This window comes from Pseudorca crassidens, chromosome 16 (assembly GCF_039906515.1).
Source record: "Pseudorca crassidens isolate mPseCra1 chromosome 16, mPseCra1.hap1, whole genome shotgun sequence".
NCBI lineage: Eukaryota > Metazoa > Chordata > Mammalia > Artiodactyla > Delphinidae > Pseudorca > Pseudorca crassidens.
This window is the reverse complement of record NC_090311.1, coordinates 53271162-53291280: the sequence shown is the minus strand read 5'-3', so window position 1 is coordinate 53291280 and position 20119 is coordinate 53271162. Positions and strand designations below refer to the sequence as shown.

The 20119-nt window shown below is 50.2% G+C and overlaps 1 protein-coding gene across 7 annotated transcripts in view; it reads left to right on the top strand.

Annotated features, from left to right (window-relative positions):
* Positions 1-20119, top strand: part of SH2D4B (SH2 domain containing 4B) — an 84132-nt gene that overhangs the window by 48209 nt on the left and 15804 nt on the right. For 3 of the 7 annotated variants that reach the window (XR_010935908.1, XM_067710358.1, XM_067710353.1), the window contains 2 exons: positions 7691-7907; positions 11841-11968. Coding sequence is in view for 5 of the 7 variants with exons in the window: in XM_067710358.1 (XP_067566459.1) it covers positions 7691-7907; positions 11841-11968 (345 nt within the window). In the remaining 2 variants the exon portion in view is untranslated. The remainder of the gene's footprint in view (positions 1-7690; positions 7908-11840; positions 11969-20119) is intronic. The other 4 variants (XR_010935909.1, XM_067710354.1, XM_067710357.1 and 1 more) reach the window with 2 other exon arrangements.

The window sequence follows — 20119 nt, the reverse complement described above, 5'->3', positions numbered from 1 at the left end:
TTAAACACATCTACACACATACACAATTTAAATCTTTATTGGTGCCTTTTCCTGTATATAGGATTATTCGCTAATTTTCAGAGACATTGTGCTATTCACCCAAGGGGTTACTACAAATTGATGTTGCTTTGAAGCGTTTGGTTTCTCGGCAGGCTGTAACTGGCTCATCTGAATTCTATTCAGCACTGAGTCTTTTCGATCTGGGCAGAGGTAGGGAGAACCGTGGGCAAGTGCTCTAGAGACGGGTCTCATGAAGAGCAACAGTTAATGATCTTCCAGAACCTTGTGGCCCCTGGACCTTCCCCCCTGAATCCCATAGGCACCTCTCACTCCACACATCCAAAACTCCATCCTCCTCTTCCCCCACCTGCCTCATCACCTGACTGTCAGAGGCAGAAACTTGGCTGTCATTCCGGTCTCTCTTTTTTTGCTCACTACCAATCCCCAAACCACCAAGTTGTAAAGATTTGACCTCCTCAATATGCTCTGAATTTACTCCCCTCCTTCCCATTGTCCTGACATTAACCCCATTGCTCTTTGCCTAGGTTTCTTGTTTCCAAGCGTCTATTCTTGTTCCTGTCAGATTCATTTCCAACACCATAGCCAAGTCAGTCTTTGAAAAGTGCAAACGGGCATCCTGCTCTCCTGCTTAAAGCCTTTCAGTGGCGTCCATCACCCTTTGGTAAAGCACTAAAATTAATTAGCCGGTATTTATTGGTCTCCTAAATGGCCTTTTCTGTTTCTGCATCTTCACCTCTTGTCCCCTCCCCACAGGAGCTCCCCCCCAGCCATTCTAAGAGGGATGCTCCAACTCCCTCTTGCCTCTGGGCCTCTGCCCCTGAGCTTCCTCTGCCTAGGATAGCCTCTCCTTGGCGTCTCTTTGCTGAATCCTGTGTGTCCACCAGGCATCAGCTTAGATGTCCTTCTCCAGAGGATTTCTCTGCCTGGATGAGGTGCCCCCTCTCCGGGGCCCCGCGGCACGCTGTGCACACCCCACACAGCTCCATTCATCATTTGCTGGCATGTTTCCTCTCCCAGGCAGTAAGCTCTCCAAGGGCGTGGACTGTGTCTTGCTGGTTGCTCTATCCACATCCCCTAGCCAGGCAGCCAGCTGATATGGTGACCTTGTGAAAATTAGAAAAAGGCACTGATTCTGTAAGACGCTACACTGCCATCTACCAGGAAATTGTCACATCTGTACATATCAATGATGGTCGTGGGCGACAGTGCCCCCTGCAGTTGTGCAATGCACAGGTCGGGCCTGCACGGCATGGAGCTGGCACAGGGAGGCACTATACACACGTGCTGAATAAGTGTGTTTTTAGTGCCCGAATGTGTTATTTAAAGTGTTAAAAACCCTGCCTCTTGCAATGACTAGCCTGGCCATATCTCTGGAGCTATGCAACTGCTCCCAGAGATGCTGCCAAGAGGAAACCCAACTCCTGCTGTTTCTCTTCAGCATTGGAGAACTGAGCAGGAGCCTGGGGCACAGGCAAGGACGTGATTCCAGAGCAGCCTGGCCGTTCTGGCAGCCCTTGGACAAAGCGGGGGGTGGTCTCTATTTTCCATGGAGGGAAAACTAAGACCCAGAGAGATGAAAACTTGTCCTGGGCTAGATAGAGAGTTAGGAGCAAAGTCAAGCAGAATGCTCAGCTGTCTCCCCACCCCCGAGCCTGGGACAGCTGAAACTCCCAGCTCTGGCATGGGTGTGGCTGGACTCCGCAGACTGTGGGACTTGGTTTCTTTTGCGCAGCAGGGCTGCAGGCCAGGCAGTCCTGGAGGGTGGTGTCTTAGCTCTGGGAGGTGGTCCCACGCTGGGCAGATGTGGGTGCATCCTCATGCTAGGAGAGCAGAGATGGAAGGGATCTTTCCCCCTGATCTGCAGGTGAGAGAACGGAGGGATGGCAGCAGGGACACAGCTGGGGACATTTCTAGCTAATGGTGACACCCTGCTGTGCTCTGGCCTCTTCATTCTCAGCCTGGTGCTCCCCAAGCCAGAATGTCCTTTTGTTTTTTTCATTTTAATTGTGGTAGGGGACTTCCCTGGTGGTCCAGTGGTTAAGATTCCGTGCTCCCAATGCAGGGGCGCAGGTTTGATCCCTGGTCAGGGAACTAAGATCCCGCATCCTGTATGGCACGGCCCTCCCCCCACCCCAAAAAGGTAAAAAAAACCAAATAAATTGTGGTAAAATATACAACTTAAAATTACCCATTTTTAGGTGTGTAGTTCAGTGGCATTCATAGTGTTGTGCTACCATGACCACCACCCACCTCCAACGTTGGTTATCTTCCCACACTGAAACTCTGTCCCCATTAAACTAAAACTCATTTCACCCTTCCTGTAGCCCCTGGCAGCCGCCACTTTCTACTCTGTGAATTTAACTACTCTAAGTGCAATAAGTGGAGTGTAAGTGAAATCGTACAACGTTTGTCCTTTTGTGGCTGGCTTATTCACTTAGCATAATGTCTTTAAGATTCATCCATGTTGTAGCCTGTGTCAGAATTTCCTCCCTTTTTGAAGGCTGGATACTGTTACTTGTATGTGTATCCTATATTTTCTTTATTTATCCATCGATGGACATTTAGGTTATTTCCACCTTTTGGCTATTGTTAATCATGCTGTTATGAACATGGCTGTACAAATATTTGTTTGAATTCCTGCTTTCAATTCTTTTGGGTATATATCCAGAATTGGCATTGCTGGATCATATGGTAATTGTCTGTTTAATTTTTTATGGAATTGCTGTACTATTTTCCACAGCAGCTGCACCATTTCACATTCCCACCAACAATGCATAAGGGTTCCAATTTCTCCATGTCCTTGCCAATACTTGCTATTTTCATCTTTTTTTTTATATTTAAAAATTAAAAAAATAATAGCTATCCAAATAGGTGTGAAGAGGAATCTTATTGTGGTTGGTCCATTTTTTCAGTCTCTAAATTCAGCTTTTCTTCTGGTCCTCAGTGTTTTCATGCTGCTCAGCTGTCTTTATGTATTTCTGAGAGATGAGATGGAGAAAGGAGACCCTGGAACCTACCTTAGAAGTGGAGATGGCCATGGCCCCCCTTTGTTCTGCATGCAGTGCAGGCCCTGGGAACTTGGGCCGTGGGAGGAAGCCGGTGACTCGGTTGGGGCCCTCGTCTCTGCAGTGCGTCCTCCGGGGACAAGGACTGTCCGATACTTGCTGCTTCAGGGCACAGATGCTTATGGTTGTTTTCAATGGGATAGAAGAAAAAACTTCAGATTCTGGATGAGGGTTTCCATGGCAGTCATATGATACAGTTCGAATCTATCCCGGATTCAGAGAAGGAACAGAAGCAACCTTTTAAGATTTCAAAGCTTAATTTAGGGTAAGCTGGGAGTACCTGGCAGTCCAGTGGTTAGGACTCGGCACTTTCACTGCTGTGGCCCCGGGTTCAATCCCTGGTCGGGGAACTAAGATCTCGCACTGCTTGTAAACAGACCCAGATTTCATGTGACCGAGCATCAAGGGTGCCCCCTCCTGGACTGGCCAAGAATTGTTTATGGCTACATTTTGAACATGGCAATGCCAGGGCTAATGAAAATAAAAGTTTTAGCTAACGCTTATCATGGTGCTTAAAATGTACCTGACACAGGTCTGAGTGGTTTATATTATTAGCTCTCTTAACAACTCATAACAACTTTATGAGGTAGGGACTCTTATTATGTCCATTTTACTTTTGAGGAAACGGAGGCCCAGGGTGATTAAGTAACTTGTCCAGTGTCACACAGCTGGTAAATGAAGTTGAGATCTGAACCCAGGCAGCTAGGTTCCAGAATCAGGCTTTGGGAAATTTGAAGAAAGGATCAAGTTCAGAGGCCTGATTTAGTAAGACATTGCTTTAAAAAAAAGTACTTCATAGCTTATAGAATTTTATGTTTCATTGAATCTTCATAGTAACTCAGTGTGGCTGTCATTCTCATTTTGACAGAGGTGTAAAGTGAGGCCTAGAGGCACAGAGCTTTCTTAAGAAAGCTGGCATGGGGTGTTGGTGAGGATGGGAGAAGAGGGAACCCTGTGCACTGTTGGTGGGAATATCAAATGGTGCAGCCGCTATGGCGAACAGTATGGAGGTTCCTCAAAAAATTAAAAATAAAGTTACCATATGACCCAGCAATCCCCCTTCTGGGTATATTTCCAAAGGAAATGAAATCAGGCTATTAAAGAGATATCTGTACTCCCCTGTTTATTGCAACATTATTCACAATAGCCAAGCTATAGAAACAACATGAACATCTGTCAACGGATGATTGGATAAAGACCACGGGAATGAAGGAAATCCTGCCGTTTGCAACAACAGACATGGACCTTCAGGGCATTATGCTAACTGAAAAAAGTCAGACAGAGAAAAATACTACACGATATCACCTATATGTGAAATCTAAACAAGCCGAACTTGTAGAAACAAAGAGTAGAATGGTGGTTACCAGGGGCCGTGGGTGGGGGGGTATGAAGGGGGAGGTGGGGGGGAGTTAGGGAGATGTTGGTCAAAGGGTACAAACTTGCAGTTAGAAGATGAATAAATTCTGGGGATCTAATGCACAGCCTAGGGATTACAGTCAACAATATGTTATATGCTTCAAAGTTGCCGAGACTAGATCTTTTTTTTTTTTTGCGATACGCGGGCCTCTCACTGTTGTGGCCTCTCCCGTTGCGGAGCACAGGCTCCGGATGCACAGGCTCAGTGGCCATGGCTCACGGGCCCAGCCGCTCTGCGGCATGTGGGATCTTCCCGGACCGGGGCACGAACCCGTGTCCCCTGCATCGGCAGGCGGACTCTCAACCACTGCGCCACCAGAGAAGCCCCGAGACTAGATCTTAAATGTTCTCACCACACAAAATTAACTACGGAACCTGACGGAGGTGTTAGCTAATGCTATGGTGGTAATCATTTTGTAATATTTTAAGTGTATCACATCAGCACATAGTACACCTTAAGCTTACATATGTCAATTATGTCTCAAAAAAAGAACACGAGAAAAGAAAAGGACCCAAGAGAGCCCTCTCGGAGCTGCCGTTAACCTGTCTGACTCCACATCGGCCCCTGGGCGGCAGGGCTGGCTTCCTGTTGCAGCCTCAGCTGCATCCTCACCTCCAAGTGCCCTCCACGCCTCTGCCTGGGCATCACGGTTGGTCTGAGTCGGTGGACACAGCTGCACAGGGGAGAGTTCGCAGAATGGTGGGGAGCTTGGTGGCGCCTGAACACAGAGTGTGGGCAGGAGCTCAGAGGCCCACTGGGCTGGGAAAGAAAGTGGGGCGGGCAGGATGCTCCCTAGGGGCCAAGGGGTTTGCCCTTTGTCCTGTGTGCGTTGGGAGCCACTGAAGGCTTCTGAGGCAGACAGTGGCAAAACTAGAGCTGGCTTTTAGGAGGCTGGGTTTAGTCCCTCTGTGACCCACAGCTTGTGCACTCTCCTAGCCAAGTTCCAAAAATCTGTCTTCGTCGTTTGCATGTGACTTCCTTCTGTCACTGAGTGTGACTGTCTCTCAGGGGCTGTCAACACTCAAAGGTCACTGGCCCTTAGAGGGCACTAGCTTCTATGTTTAGTTTGTAGTCTCGTGACCGCAAAGCCTGTGCTGGGAAACCTGGCCTTGTTTGAGCCTGTGGTAGCAGGCACTATGGTGTTCTTAGTACCTAGAGTGGAAATACAGGGCTTTTTCCCCCCTGGGATGGATTCCTCCTTCTTTTTCTGGAAGAACTCCTATTGACCTTTCCAGACCCAGTGGAATGCTCCATCTCCTTTGGTGGCTCCTGGCTTCCTCATAGAATGTGAGTGCTACCGCCCCTAAACTCTGACAGTACTTGATCAGTCCCTGTTCTCCTTGTGCTAGAGATATTTATTTGTCTGATTTTCCCAGCTAGGCTCTGAGTGCCTTGAGGGAAGCGTCTGGTCTTTGCTGTCTCTATATCCAGTTCAGGGCCTGGCAGAGTTAAGTACTTAATTGGGCACAGTCATCCAAGCATATTATCACCTGCTGACTGATACATATGTATTCTAGGCACTAGAATGCATCAGTGAATAGACCAAAGAAAATTTCCCTCCTGCCCTGGAGCTCTCAGCTTATTAGCTCCTCTGCATGTGACTTCCACATCCATAAATACCTTCTGAGGGACAGACTTCCTGCTGCCTTCCTCAGATCTGGGGGATGTTATGTTTCGAGGGTGGACTTTGACAACCTGAGAAGGAGAAGCGCTTTCTTTCAGCATGAGGGCCATGTGCCTTGTATCCTCCAAATGCTAACAGAACACAGTTCTCTGACTGGTAGGTTGTAGGTGCTCGCTGCACAGGTATTGGATGGAGATTGGAGTAGAATTAGACTGTCGGTAAGATTTTACTCCCGGGGGGAGGGGGACCTGCTTGGGCCAGGGCAATCCCAGGTCTTGCACAACGAGAAGGACACGGCCAGCTCCACGAGTTCTCTACAAAAGGATTGGATTTTAGAGGCAGACAGGGGCCTGACACGATGCAATCAGACTACAAAATAATTGGTTTTAATTCTAGACCGTACCTGCAGCAGGTTTTGTCCCCTCTCTCGGCACTTTCCCAGCCCCAGGGCTCCCTTTTGAGTTGTAGAAACAGCAACTTGCAGATGTCCACCCTGCCTTGAGGAACATGAAAAGACAGAGGCCAGAGAGGGGCCTTGTGGCATTCTGGAACCTGTGACGTGACACAGCTGTCAAAGGATCCCCTCCCTTCCCTCCAACACACTCACCCACCAGCTGTCAAGGCCACAGGAAACCAAAGAGAAAGGGCACCGTAACTGGGACTCCAGAGTTTCCAACAACTCATCCTGTGGTAGCAGCCAGGGTGGTTCCCGGCCAGGCTTGGCCACTGACCCAGCTGGGCAAGTCAGCGTCCTTCCTTGGAAAGCAGTTTCCACGTGAATAACATGAGGAGGTTGGATGGGATGGTCTTAAATGCTCTTGTGGCTTTTTGTAGGAAAGAGCAGGGGCTCTGGTGTCAGATACACCTGATTTTAAAATGAAAGGAAGCTTGAGAGGTGGGATAGAGTGGCGTAGAGAGCTGCATGGGTTTCAGAGCCAGACACACCTGGGTTCCGACCCTGGCTCTGCCCCTTATTAGCTATTTAACTTCGGATAAGTTGCTTAACCTCCCGGAGGCTGGGTTTCTGTGCAAACATAGTGATGTGCCTTCCTCCCTTGGTGGCTGGAGGAAGCGTCTATAATGCGATATTGCAGGGAGGGCCCGGAGCTCAGGGCTTGGCACAGAGAAAGCTGTAATCAGCATGGGTGGTGGCAGTGGTATTTGAGATGCTAACCACTTCAAGGTGGACAGGTGTCCTTGAGGCAGGGCACAGGGTTTGAGAAGCTGCTCTGAGCAGGGCACTCCAGGAAGAACTACACATGGAGGTGTAAATTTCCATCCAAAAGTTGCTTGCTCATTCTGGAACAGGGCCACAGGAACAGCTGGACCACCCCAAACTGTCATGAGTGTCTTTATCCCCACAGGGACAGGCTAACCCAGGGCTGCTGGCTCAGGTTGGGCCTGCCATTGCCGGGTGCCAAGCCTCCACGCAGCACACGTGGGTGCATCCGGATGAATCCTGGGATTCTGGGTGAGTCCCAGGGCTCCTGGCCATGTACTGGCTTGCTCAGTGCGTGGCCTGGGCTGCAGGTCTGGGTGAACACGCTCTCTATTCCTTTCCAGTGCGTCGGTCCAAGGCGGCTGATGAGGAGAGAAGGCGCCGAGCCCAGCGCGCCCGGGACGAGTACCGGCGCCACTCCCTCCGCGCCATCCAGAAGGGCACGGTCGCTGGCCTCAGCTCCAGGTTCCGAGAGCTCGGCCAGAGCCACGAGCAGGAGGCGAGACTCTACCACCACCTCCTGGGCCCGGGGCCGCCTTCACCCCTGGCCGTGCCTGGCAGGTGAGTCGCGGACCTCGCATCCCGCATCCGCATGCGCGGTGTGTCTTGGGGAGGGCCTCCGGCTGGGGCGTAGGGCACCAGAGATCCGGTCCGGCTCTGCCTCCGACTTGCTGTTTAATTTGGGGCTAGTCATCTCCCCTCTGTTGGCCTCAGTGCCCTAGTCTGTGTAATGGGGCAGGAGTTGGGGAGAGGAGTCAGGGTTGGAGATTTCTACCAACTCTGGAGTTCTGGGAGGCTTCACCTCTTTGGGGTCTAGGATTCCTTTGAGAATCTAAAGCAAGCTGTGTACCCTCTTCTCTGCGAAATGCACATATGTAAATACCCCAAAACGTTTGCATATAATTTCAAGCTCTAAAAGATCCGTAGACCCCAGGTTAAGAACTTGTAATGTAAGACCTCAAATGGGTTAAATGTGGCCCAGCAGCCTGGAACCAGAACTCGCTGCTGCTTGTTGTAACCACAGGTGATGCTGGTGCATCCCGGGTTCTGATAGCCGGTTGCAGATGAATGCAGTTGAGTGCAGGAGGGTCCTTACACGCTGAGCTGATGAGTGGTTTGGCAAGGGCGCTCAGGTGACTGACTGCCCATGATTGCTGGGACGGAGGATCAAGAGGTTGCCTGGAGCCTCTCGACCTGCCGCCTGTGCCCACCTCAGGCCAGCCCTAAGGTTGGTTCCCCTCCTCATTATTGCTGATTGTCTGCTGCCCGAGGGAGGGCTCAGAGGCTGGATGGTGAGTGCCTGCTGCTCCCTGAACCACAATAAACCTGCAGAAGAGTCCATTCAGCCCCAGATGACAGAGGGTTGTCTGGGTTTTGCTTTGATTGGGATTTAGGATTATTCATAAAACCCCCTCCCTCTCCCTGCAGCCTAGGGAGAGCTGACATCTGCATTCCTTCCTTCCTTCCCTCCCTTCCTTCCTTTCCTCCTTCCTTGTCATTTATATGATTCACAAACCAGAAAGTTTAAAAAGATACATGGAGGAAAGGCTGACTCCCATCCTTGCCGTCCATCTACTCAGTTCCCTCTTCCCTGCACAGGGAACCACTGTTCTTAGTTTATGTGTCCTCCCAGTTCCTTTTTGCAACTGCCAAGGTGAAAAGTTGTATCTCCTTCTTTTTTTTTTTTTTTTTGCATAAAAGTTTGCCTATCATACACATGGTTCTGCATCTTGATTTTTTTTCCATTTAACTATAATTTTTGGAGGTCTTTACATATCGATTCTTACCTGATTATTTTTATTTAGTTTTCTTTTTACAGCTGCATAGTATTCCACTGCCTGGCTGTGCTCTAATTTATTTTTCAAAACCTCTATTAATGGGCATTGGTGTTGTTTGAAATCTTTGGTTATTACCAACAGTGCCCTTAATGAGTAACCTTGTAGACACGCAACTATTATCTACAAGAGAGATTCCCAAAAGTGGGACCACTGGGTTAGGGGCTACATGCACTTATAGTATTGATAGTTCTCATCAACTTGCCCTCCACAGGGGTGGTACCAATGAACACTCTCATCCTTTAGCCTTGCCAACAGTGCGTTGTCAGACTTTTGTTTTGTGTGAGACATAATATCTCAGTGAAAATTTAAATTTGCATTTCTGTTTATGTGTGAGATGAAGTATTTTGTATATGTTTAAGGGCCTTTGGTATTTCTCTATCTGTCTGTTCATTTCCCTTCCTGCCTCTTCATTGTGTTATTGGTCTTTTCACCATCTGTTTCTAGGAACTCCTTAAATATTAGGGAAAATATTAGGGATGCTTTTCTTTGTGATAAACATTTTTTCCCCTCAATTTGTCATTTGTCTGTTATGATGATGTTTTCTGTCATGTGGGAGTTCTTTATTTTTATGAGGTCAGATTTTCTTTTATGTTTCCTGGATTTGGAGACATAGTTAGAAAAGCCTTCTTCCTCTTGTGCTTTTTTTTTTAAAGGAGACGTATAATTTGTCCTTCAGGCCCAGAAGACAGAGCTGCATGAACTGTGTTGCAGTCTGGCTCCAGGCTCACTGTGTGTGGCTGTCAGTAGAGGAGAAGAAGTGACAGCCACAGTGTGCCGCCTTGGGTGGAGCAGGGGGACCAGGGACCATGCAGATGGAGCGGCAGACCCAGGCACCAGAAGCCATGCCTCAGCCTCCTTCCTGTGGCTGCCCCATGGAACAGGTCCCCGTGGCCTCACTGCCCTCAGCACTGTGGTGCTGGCACCGGCGGCCAGCCCACGCTTGCCCGGTTATGCTGGGGGCAGACACGTTGTTGATGGGAGAGAGTTCCAGGTGCAGAAGTGAGGCTTCTGGCCAGGTGGCCTCTTGGAGCACTTGGTCCTAGCATTTATATTCTGGGGAATCAGATTCTCTGCTTAGAAACAGAGGGACAAGAGTGAACGAATTTTCCTTGCTGTTATTTATAACCTCCTCTTGCCTTCTAAGGAGAACGAGTCCTAGAAACCAGAGGATATTTCTTCCCCCTGAGCACAGTTATTTATTGGGGAATGCAAGTGTGAAGGAAGAGGCTGGGGCAGGGCTGCAGCGCGCTGCTTCATAAAGAGGAAGAGCACCTGAGGTTCCTGAGAAGAGGGAAATCCTCAAGGGCGGATACAGAGAAGCAAAGCTGGTTGGAGGGGGTGTTAATAAAAAGCCTGCAGAGGTGGCAGCGGGAAGCAAGGGGTTTGGAGAACAGACTCCACTGATGATGGCTTCAGGCTGTTCAATGTGTGTGTGGATTCATCTTAGGGCAGGTAAAAATAGGGGCTCCTTCTGGGGTTTGCCAGGAAGTGCTGGGCTCAGCATCGAAGTGTTGGTTGGTGCAGGGGAGATGCAAAGACTTGGGGACATCGTGCTGGTGTTTATTTCATAAGAGACGATGACAGCGGTGGTGAATTCTAAATGCCAGTGCTGTGAGGTGGACAGACAGCAGTGACAGTGTGAGCCTGTGCCAGGTTGCTGTCACTCGGGGGAAGGTGAGAAAGCTGTGGTTGTTCATGCTGGGCCCAAAGTCTGCTGAAGCTCTGTTTTCATCCCACACAGCAGTGCAGTGTGATCTTGCTGCATATCACCTCAGCACACAGGGGTGTGTGTTGTTACGGGGAATGTGCTGTCAAACCCTTACTGGGCTTCATGTCAGTGGGTCTCACGTGGCCCCGTCTCTGTATACGTTCAGGAGCCACAGTATAACAAGTAAAATCTGGGCTTACTTATGAGAAAATATCAAAAAGCATCTGATTTATTACTCAGACCTTCTTCAGGTGCCCCTCTTCATCTCCCTCCCAGGATCTTCAATTCCACACCTGCTTCTCCATCAAGAGTCAGCCCGTGCAGCGACTCTTTCCTCCCCTCTCCCTTTCCTCTGTCCTTTTCCCTCTTACTTCTTGGGGGTGAAGCTCAGCCGTTTCCAGAGCAGATTGAGGCTGTTCACTGTCCTGGTTCTGCCTCATAAAACATGGAAGGCTAGCTGGCCAAGCCAGGTGTCCCCTTAGACGGCAGCGGTGGGTGAGACGGGGAGGGGCAAAACGAGAGTTCTCTTCAGTGCGGGTTTGGGGAGGGCGGAGGACACGCACGTGTGAATAATTTTGCTCCTATTACATTACGATCCTTCTTCATAGACGCTGCTGTTTACGCCCTGGCCATTCTAGAGGGCAAATATGCCTTTTCTCTCCCTCTGACATCCCCTCCTATCCTACTTCGCACTCGCACCTGCGTGGCTTTTTTTCAAACTAAGTGACAACAGTTTTCTTTTGGAGAAAACAGTAACAGCTGGTACATTATGACCTGCAAAGCACCTTCAAGTACCTGGACTCATTTAATCCTGTCCACAGGCGTGAGTGTGGGCGTCGGGACTGTTCAGTCTCACAGTGGTCTCCCCCACTCCCTCCCCCTCCTTCCTTCCCCTCTCGCCGCCCCCTGCTCTCTCCCTGACTCTGCCGCACTCGGTCTCTGTCTCAGCAGGACTTGGGAGCGGCCCCTGTGTCCCGTCTCCAGAGAAGTCATAGTGCGCTGGTTTAAGGAGGAGCAGCTGCCTCGCCGCGCGGGCTTTGAGAGGAGCACCAAAGCCATCGCCCCCTGGTTCCACGGTAGGGTGGCTTTCCGGATCCCTGGGGCAGGGGCAGATCACTTCCACATCTCAGCCTCCCTCTGGGGTTGGTGCGGGGTCCTGCAGGGCCACCACAATCAGAGGAGTCGAGGACTTTAGACTCCGCTAATTCCGCTCCGGCCCCACGAAGACTGGCCGGTCTCCCAGGGCTATGGCTCCTGGCTCACCTGCCTGGGGTGGAGTAGAGAGAGGGCCCATGTCTGTCCTTTCTTTGCTCACTGAGTGTGTTGAGCTCAAGGCACAAGCTTTGATCTCCCCAGGGCGTGCGCTGAAACACTGAGTGACCTTGATGGAGATGGTCAGAGACCAAGCACAACATCTGTGAGCGCGAGTCCAGGGGACTGCGGGCCCCAGGGCTCTGGACGTGCACTGCCCTCTCTGCTGGGAAGGGATGAACGTGGCTCTTGCCTACTGCCCTCACCTCACAGCCTCCTTGGCCGTCCAGGGCTCCTCAGAGGCATCTTCTGTCTCTGCATTGGGCCTGGTAGGTGTGTGAGTCCCCTCAGGGCCTGATGAGTGAGGTTCATCTGGGAGCAATGAGAAAACCCAGCCACACGAGAGGTGAGGCTAGCCTTTCTGGTTAGCCATGGGCTCCAAGGGGCCGGGGCCCTGTGTCTTAGGCATCTCTGTACTCAGCCCTCACCTCTGCTTCTTACCTGCTCAGGGATCAGGTAGAGAAACGCATCCAAGACAAATGAACCCTCTTTCTCTGTTGCCACTGATGTTGAGTTCTTCACCTCAGTAGCATCCCCATCGTGTCAGTCAGATTATGCTTAGTGATGCTACAGTGAGAAATGATCCCAAAGTCTCAGTGGCGTCTGCCAGCCAAGACTCATTTCTTACCCATGTGACACGCCCAGTGGGAGTTGGTCGTGAACTTTAATCTGGGCCTCAGACAGAAGGAGTTGCCTCTACTGGAAACGCCAGTGATCTCATGACAGAGGGAAAAAGAGGGGCATGGCCAGCGACACACTGGCTCCCGGAGCTTCTGGCCGGAACTGACGTGTGCCATGGTTGCTCACATTCCTCTGGCCAGAGCCAGCCTGGCATCTGTGGTACGGATAGTTTGGAATGGTAATAGAATCTGTTGGGACCACCATCCACTTTCAGACCCCTTCCTTCTCCTGGGCCTCCACAAATCTAACAGAAGGATGGGGTAGCTCTTTATGGCTCAGAAAGTCGACGTTCACGTGTGGCCTAGCTCTGTGTCCCGGGAGCTGGTCCCGGGGATTCCCTGCCTCTAACTTCTGTTCCTGTTATGTGTCCCTGTAGCCTCTGTGAGAGGTTCCATTTGCATCACTGCTTTCCTGTTCATTTGTATATTATCATAATCATGGAAACACAAAACTAGCATCTTGGGCACCTGCGTAGTGCAACTTAAAAGTTCTGTCGCGGTTGGGCTTTGTCAGAACCACTGGCTGCTCTGCTGCACTTGTGGCAGCCAACGGAGAAGGCACGGCAGAGGTGCTTACATTTATCTTTAGCTTTATTTTCTATCCTGATGAAAAAGACATGTACTTTTTATATTGTCACAGAAGAAACAGAACCATGATTTTTATTTATTTTTGCGGTACGCAGGCCTCTCACTGTTGTGGCCTCTCCCGCTGCGGAGCACAGGCTCCGGACGTGCAGGCTCAGCGGCCATGGCTCACGGGCCCAGCTGCTCCGTGGCATGTGGGATCCTCCCGGACTGGGGCACGAACCCGTGTCCCCTGCATCGGCAGGCGGACTCTCAACCACTGCACCACCAGGGAAGCCCCAGAACCATGATTTAAGTCTCGAAATTTACGTAACTGATTTCGTGTTCTTCTCACAGTTCCACCATAAAGCGTGCAGGAACGTTGCTAGTCCATGGACGAGAGCTATGTGTCGAAGTTTTCGTTGATCTGTGACAAGATGAAAGGAAAAGGCTCACATATGGAGGGTGGCCAACTATCTTTGCTTGAAAAGGACTGTGTTGTACTCGAAGATGATATCCTCTCCTCAGTTTTAGTGTTAAAATGTCCTATGTCTTATGAATTGATGGTGATAGTAAGCAGTATTTTTTTTTTTATATATTGCCTTTGCTCAGAAGAGCAAAAAGGGAGCAGCCCCATGTTGGTTTCCACCCTTTTTACTTATACCTAAAACCCCAAAGTCTGGAACTTCTGGTATGGTCCAACTTCTCTTCCAACGTAGCAATTCCCTACAGCATCCTTGGTGGGACTCCCCCATGTTAATCTGTCCAGGAGAGGAAACCTTCTGCCCCACAGTCTAACTGGTAGGGAGTCCGCTGCCAGTTGGCTGGGGCTCTGCTCTCAGCTGGTCTAGGCTGGGCGTCTTCGCTGGGGCGGCTCTGCCCCGTGTAGCTCTCAGGCTCCTCCTGGGACTGGCAGGCTAGCCCAGGCATGCTCTTCTCAGGAACCAGAGAGCACGTGGCAGCATGCTAGGCTCCAGAAGTCTAGCCTCCAAACCAGCACCCTGTCACTTTCACCTCGTGCCATTGGCCACAATACGTCACAGAGTTGAGGCGCTGGGAAAAATCTTCTGCTCCTTTCGTGTGAGGAACTGCAAAGCCATGCGTCAAAGGGTATGGAGACAGGGAGGGGAGGAGAATTTGAGCCGATAATGCCATTGATCGCAATCCCAATATAAATCTTTTCTTTCCTGGGGAAAGCATTCCTAGTTAATTTAGATGGATTTTAGATGCACGTTAAAAAGGACTGCTGTGACTTCTGTTTTCTTCCCTTCTATCAAACGTTATTTGGATGTGTCGAGGTGTAATCCAAAGCGCGATGTGGGCAAGGAGTCTGAAGATCTGGGGCCCCTCTAGAACCTCGCAGCTCTGTGGCCTGGGGTATGTCCTTTAAATTCCCCATCTGTGATGATAACATTGACTCCACAGGATACGTATGAAGATCAAGCCAACAATGCGCTCTGTCCGCCATAACGAGCCGTTGGCGTGAGTGCTGACGCGCTGAGGTGGGCCACTAGAGACTCCACCTCCCCGGGGAAACAGTTTGGGGATGTGGGCTCAGAGCACAGAGCGGGAGGGAAGGAGGAACTGGCTCCCCGCTGGGACCACAGGGTTCTTGATAAAGTCCCCTCTGTTAAAGAGAGAGAGAAAATGTTAAAGTCCTTCCTCGTTTCTCCTCGGTTCATTGTTATGTTCCAGTGGTTCTAAGAGAGACTTCTGGTATACAAAAATACTCCTGGGAAAAGCTAGTGCATATAAGCTTGACGTTGGGGGAAAAAAGTATCTATTTTTGGACTTCACCATGTATCTAAAACTATTAAGAATATCCTCTGTCTGAACACTGGCTCAGTCAGAACCCATTTCTTTTCCTGAGAAAAGAAAACAGTCTAGAAAACAGTCACACTTGGTCCGTGGTTCATTGTCCTGGCAGCAACCCACTGGCTGTCTGAGACTGGCCCTTAGTTAGGGCTTGGCGGGGAGTGGATGGGGCAGATTCCCGGCTGCGCAGTGGGTGGTGGAGCTGGGGCTCCGGAGTGGATCTCCTGATGGCCTGTCCTGCATTCGGGTGGGGTGTTCCCATCACGCCTTTTCTGACAAGCACCATGTGGATGGTGCAGCCTGCGGGGGTCCAGCAGCCGGGGGTGGCTTTCCGTGCAAAGCAGAGCTCCTAAGTGGAATGGGCACTGCTTCCTACCTGCCCATGCTGCGACTTCAGGGCACACGTGGAGGAGAGGAGTGTTGAAGGTCCCAGGGCTGCAGGGTTCTAGGCTGGGTCCCTCCCTTCAGGTTCCTTGTCCACCTTGCTCTTGACCACAGCGCATCCGAATGTCTTTGAAGGGGGGAGGGGGGAAAACGTAGAAGTCATAGCATTGTTAGTGATTATTTGGGGAAATGTTTGTGTTGCAGAAGGGGGGAACAGAGCCACTACTCCCCAATCTCTGGAGTCCCGTGTGGAGAAAGGGAGATTATTAAAGGGGCTCGGGGGCTGGGGGTTCTAAAGAGACACATTTCACTTCAATAGAAGAAAGGTGGTTGCAGCTACTATTGGGCAGCAGGATGGCTACTGGACTCCTCAGATGGGTGGCCCGAGGGCCCTTGAGAGCTTTCTCTCCTTAGCATCTGGGATGCAGTGTGATTCTGCTGGCATTGCCCCAGGACCTCCAAAGTTTTCTCAGGCGGTCAGGAGAATGGGGAAGGCTGGCCAGGGAGTGAGGCTGGCCGCAGAGCAGGCGCCCGGGCGGGAGTCTGCGGGCTGTGGAGCGAGGTGTTCTTCTCCCAGCGACTGTTGTGCTTCTTCTCCTTATTTGTGTCCCTATTACTGATGTTGTTTGCGGTCCAGGAACTGAGGCACAGCAGTGGGCACCCCGTCTGGATGACCCTTCCAGGAGTCCTGCAGGGCGGCAGCCCCTAGGAGGCGGGAAGGATTGTGCCTGGGGAGGCCGGGGCTGAGTGGGAATGGGGTCTCGCTCGCTGCCCCCGGCCGCGGTCCCCCACAACTGCATGCACCAGGACAGCACATCCTCTCTGAGCTGCACAGAGCAGGAAAGGCTTGAACTGGCTGATCAGTGTTCATCACTGGCTGCTGCCGTGAAGTCGTGTGTTTGCCTGGCTGTGTAGACGTGCAGAGTGGTTTGACGTGCACCATCTCACAGGTGCTCTCAACTCCTCCTCGAGCTGGTCATGGTTAGCCCTTTACAGATGAAGACGCTGATGACCAGAGAGCTTGAGAAGTCACCCTTATTCACCCAGCAGTAAGCATGGGAGCTGGGACAAGATGTAGGGCCTCTGGACCCCAGGTTTTCTTCCTCCACTCTGGTGGCCCCTTGAATATGCTGCTAGCCAGGCAGGGAGCTTGGGGCGAAAAAGCGCCTCCTCTGGATCCACAATCCCTTACTGTATATTCACTTGAACTTCTGTTACGCACGGCCCGAGTTCTTTCTCTTAAATCTCACCCCTCCTCAATCCGTGGGCCTTCCAGCGCAGAGCTGCCGCTGGTCTCCTGGCCCAGCTTGAGGGGAAATCTGGGAGCGCCCTGTTTGGTCTTTGGGGTCATTCTCAGGGGCTAGCGTGTCTGGGGCTGAGATGGAGAGAGTGAGCCAGCTAGGCTCTTGTCCTCGGCTTTCAAGATCAGTGGAAGGATAGGAAACTACGTGAGGCTTTGGAACCTGTTGAGAGGTGGCAGCCAGAATGGGGGACCCGGGTGGTGTGGACCCGGGCACCAAATCCATGTGAAGCAAGGACTAGCTGAAGAAACCAGGGGTAGAGAAAGCAGTGGTGGTGTTATAAGGATTACATGTATGGTATTTATAAAGTGTTCAGAACTTGCACTAAATGCTTCCACTTGTTACATGGAATAAATCAACACGGTAGCCTTTGGAGACGCATATCGGGGTTTGAAGCATGTAAATGTGGCTTCATAACCTTACAGTATGCCGCTGCTCTCACTTGGAAGTAAAGAGAGTGATGACATCAAACGACTGTGCACAAAAGGAAGATGGTACATATTTAGCCTTCCCCACAAAAAGTAAAAGTCTGAATTTTTTTTCATTCTAAATATGATACCCATCTTGAAATTTTTTTAAAAGCTGTGAGGGGTAACACGTGGGTCATTTGGAAGGATGACTAGCATGTCATGATCCATCTCGTCAAGTCAGATTGCTCATTTGCCTTTCCTGAGCAGAATCTGGAATGGAAACTTTCCACCAACTCTGATCCCAAATGCAAGCATTTCTAAAGAAGAAAGGAAGCAGCCAGTCGACCTACTTTTCTCTTAAGTTCTTGCTTAAGAAATAAAGGAATCTTTTTCCTTCTTTTTAAAAGAATTGTGCACTGGCTATAGGGTATCAAAAAAAGATTACAAAGAGAGCGAAATTATTTTTCGCTTTAGGAAAGCATCGACTGTAATGGTGTTCCCAAGATTGTAACTCTTTCCTTTCTGCTCTCTATAATTCCGTGTTTCTGATTTCAGACCCTTGGTGTCTTGTCTACCTAACGCTTTTAGTCTGGATGTTTTGCTGAGATTGTTCTCTGATGCACAGCTGTGGTAACTAAAATGTGTGGGAAGGGACAGGGGTTGGGGGACCTAGATGGCTTGGATTTGATAGAAGTGATTTTTTATTTTCTATCGGGATTAAATAGAAGCACAGAGTGACAATAAACTTGATTTCTGTTGATGTAATTGATTTAATATACTTCTGACAGTCTCATCGTATTTCTGGTGGTTACAAGAGATTCCTCCTACCTTCCTAACTCCGGGAAGTTTCTATCATAGGTTAGACCCAGGAAACTGCCGTTAGGTTTTTTTGGCTCTGGGACCTGTAGTCTAGTTTCCCACCAGTCCCCAGCCCCAAGCTCATCCCAGCCCTGGCACCCAGGGCTCCAGCTCATGCCAGAGCCCTTGGCCTCACATTTCTGTGACAACAGGCATGGGGTTGAGGTGGAAGACTTGGGGTGGGTGGCACAGCTGCTGTGTCTTCAAACCACTAATGTCCTCAAGGTCAGCGGCCTCAAGCAATGGAACACTGGGTGAAAATCACAAGGTGCTGGCTTTGGTTCGGTCTGATCATCTTTTTAGCAGTTAGCTGTCCTGAGATGGGATAAACTACCTCCAGGAGCTGGGAGCACCCCCTGCTGGGATGTGTAAACAGAGGCCAGATGGCTCTTCAGTCAAGACAGTGAAAGCGTGCGTTGTCCAGTATGATGGGGATTAGATCAGATGACACGACTTTTCTCTCCCACCCCTTCCTACTGTGAGCTCTGCTTTCTCTGTTTATCTGAGAAACAAATATGGCGGCTTTGACACTTGCTAGAGAATAAAGTATGGTCACTACAGTAGTTGAGAAGCTTTCTGGAAATGACTTATGTAACACTTATGCTTAATTATTAAAAGTTTATTAGACCCGGGGCTTCCCTGGTGGCGCAGTGGTTGAGAGTCCGCCTGCCGATGCAGCGGACACGGGTTCGTGCCCCAGTCCGGGAAGATCCCACATGCCGCGGAGCGGCTGGGCCCGTGAGCCATGGCTGCTGAGCCTGCGCGTCCGGAGCCTGTGCTCCGCAACGGGAGAGGCCACAACAGTGAGAGGCCCGCGTACCGTAAAAAAAAAAAAAAAAAAAAAAAGTTTATTAGACCCAAATTACCTTCTGTTTAGTACTTAAGTTCTTTATACATTCATGTGTCAGCGTCATTTGCTTACAGCTTTCGTTTAAAATAGTGATGCTGCTTTTGGGTGTTGTGATTCACACTCCCCCTCATCAGCCCCCCGGGAGTGCACGGGGCAGGAGGGTGTCCCCTGCTTTAGGATTCAACCTCCTGGAAACACTTCCTGCAGGGGATCAACATGGCTTGCAATTAACGTGTGCTTTCTCCTGTAATCGTCACAAATATGCTGTCCGCCCCCTGCAGACAGTAAGGCATTACCAACATTTGTGTAGCCACATTTCAAGTTTAGTTAAGTGCACAAAGAAAATGCACTTTTATTTTTCTATAATTTCTCTGATCTCATGAAGTTATCATCAACTCCTTCTTCCCTGCTTCCAGGCCCTGTCCCCTGCATGGGGCTGTGGAGGTGCCCAGAGGCACCACTTGGACTGGTGGCATCCCTGGGCAGGGTGTACCTGACCTGGTACCACTCCTCCATCAGGTGTGCACTGGTCTATATCCACAAAGTGTGGTTGGTTGGCCTCGTGTGGGCTCACACTGGCTTTTATGTTTTACCTGGTAATTCAGTGACCATTTCCTTTGTGCTAGCTTTGTGTCCAGTAAATATCGAACATCCAGTATGTCATTTACCCTTTGCACAACTTTCTGGAAGAGGTAATAATACTAGCAGTTAGGTCCATGGTGCTTACAGTATGTGGGGCCCTCTTCTAAGCACATCACATACTTTAACTTCTTTGATGCTCATACTAACACTGTGTGCTTGCTACTAGCATTAGCCCCGTTTCACAGATGAGGAAACTGAGGCATAGAGAAGTGATGCCACTTGCCTGCGGTTCACTGTTAGTAAGTGGGGGTGGTGGGATTCAAACCCTGGTGGTCTGGCTCCACAGTCCACGCTCCTATCTGTGACGCACTGTGGCATTGCTGCCATCTCAAGGTAAGGAACTAGAGGCTCCAAAGGTTAAGAAACTGCCCTGGGGCACGCAGTGCCCAGGAGAGTCAGTTCCTTTCCAGTC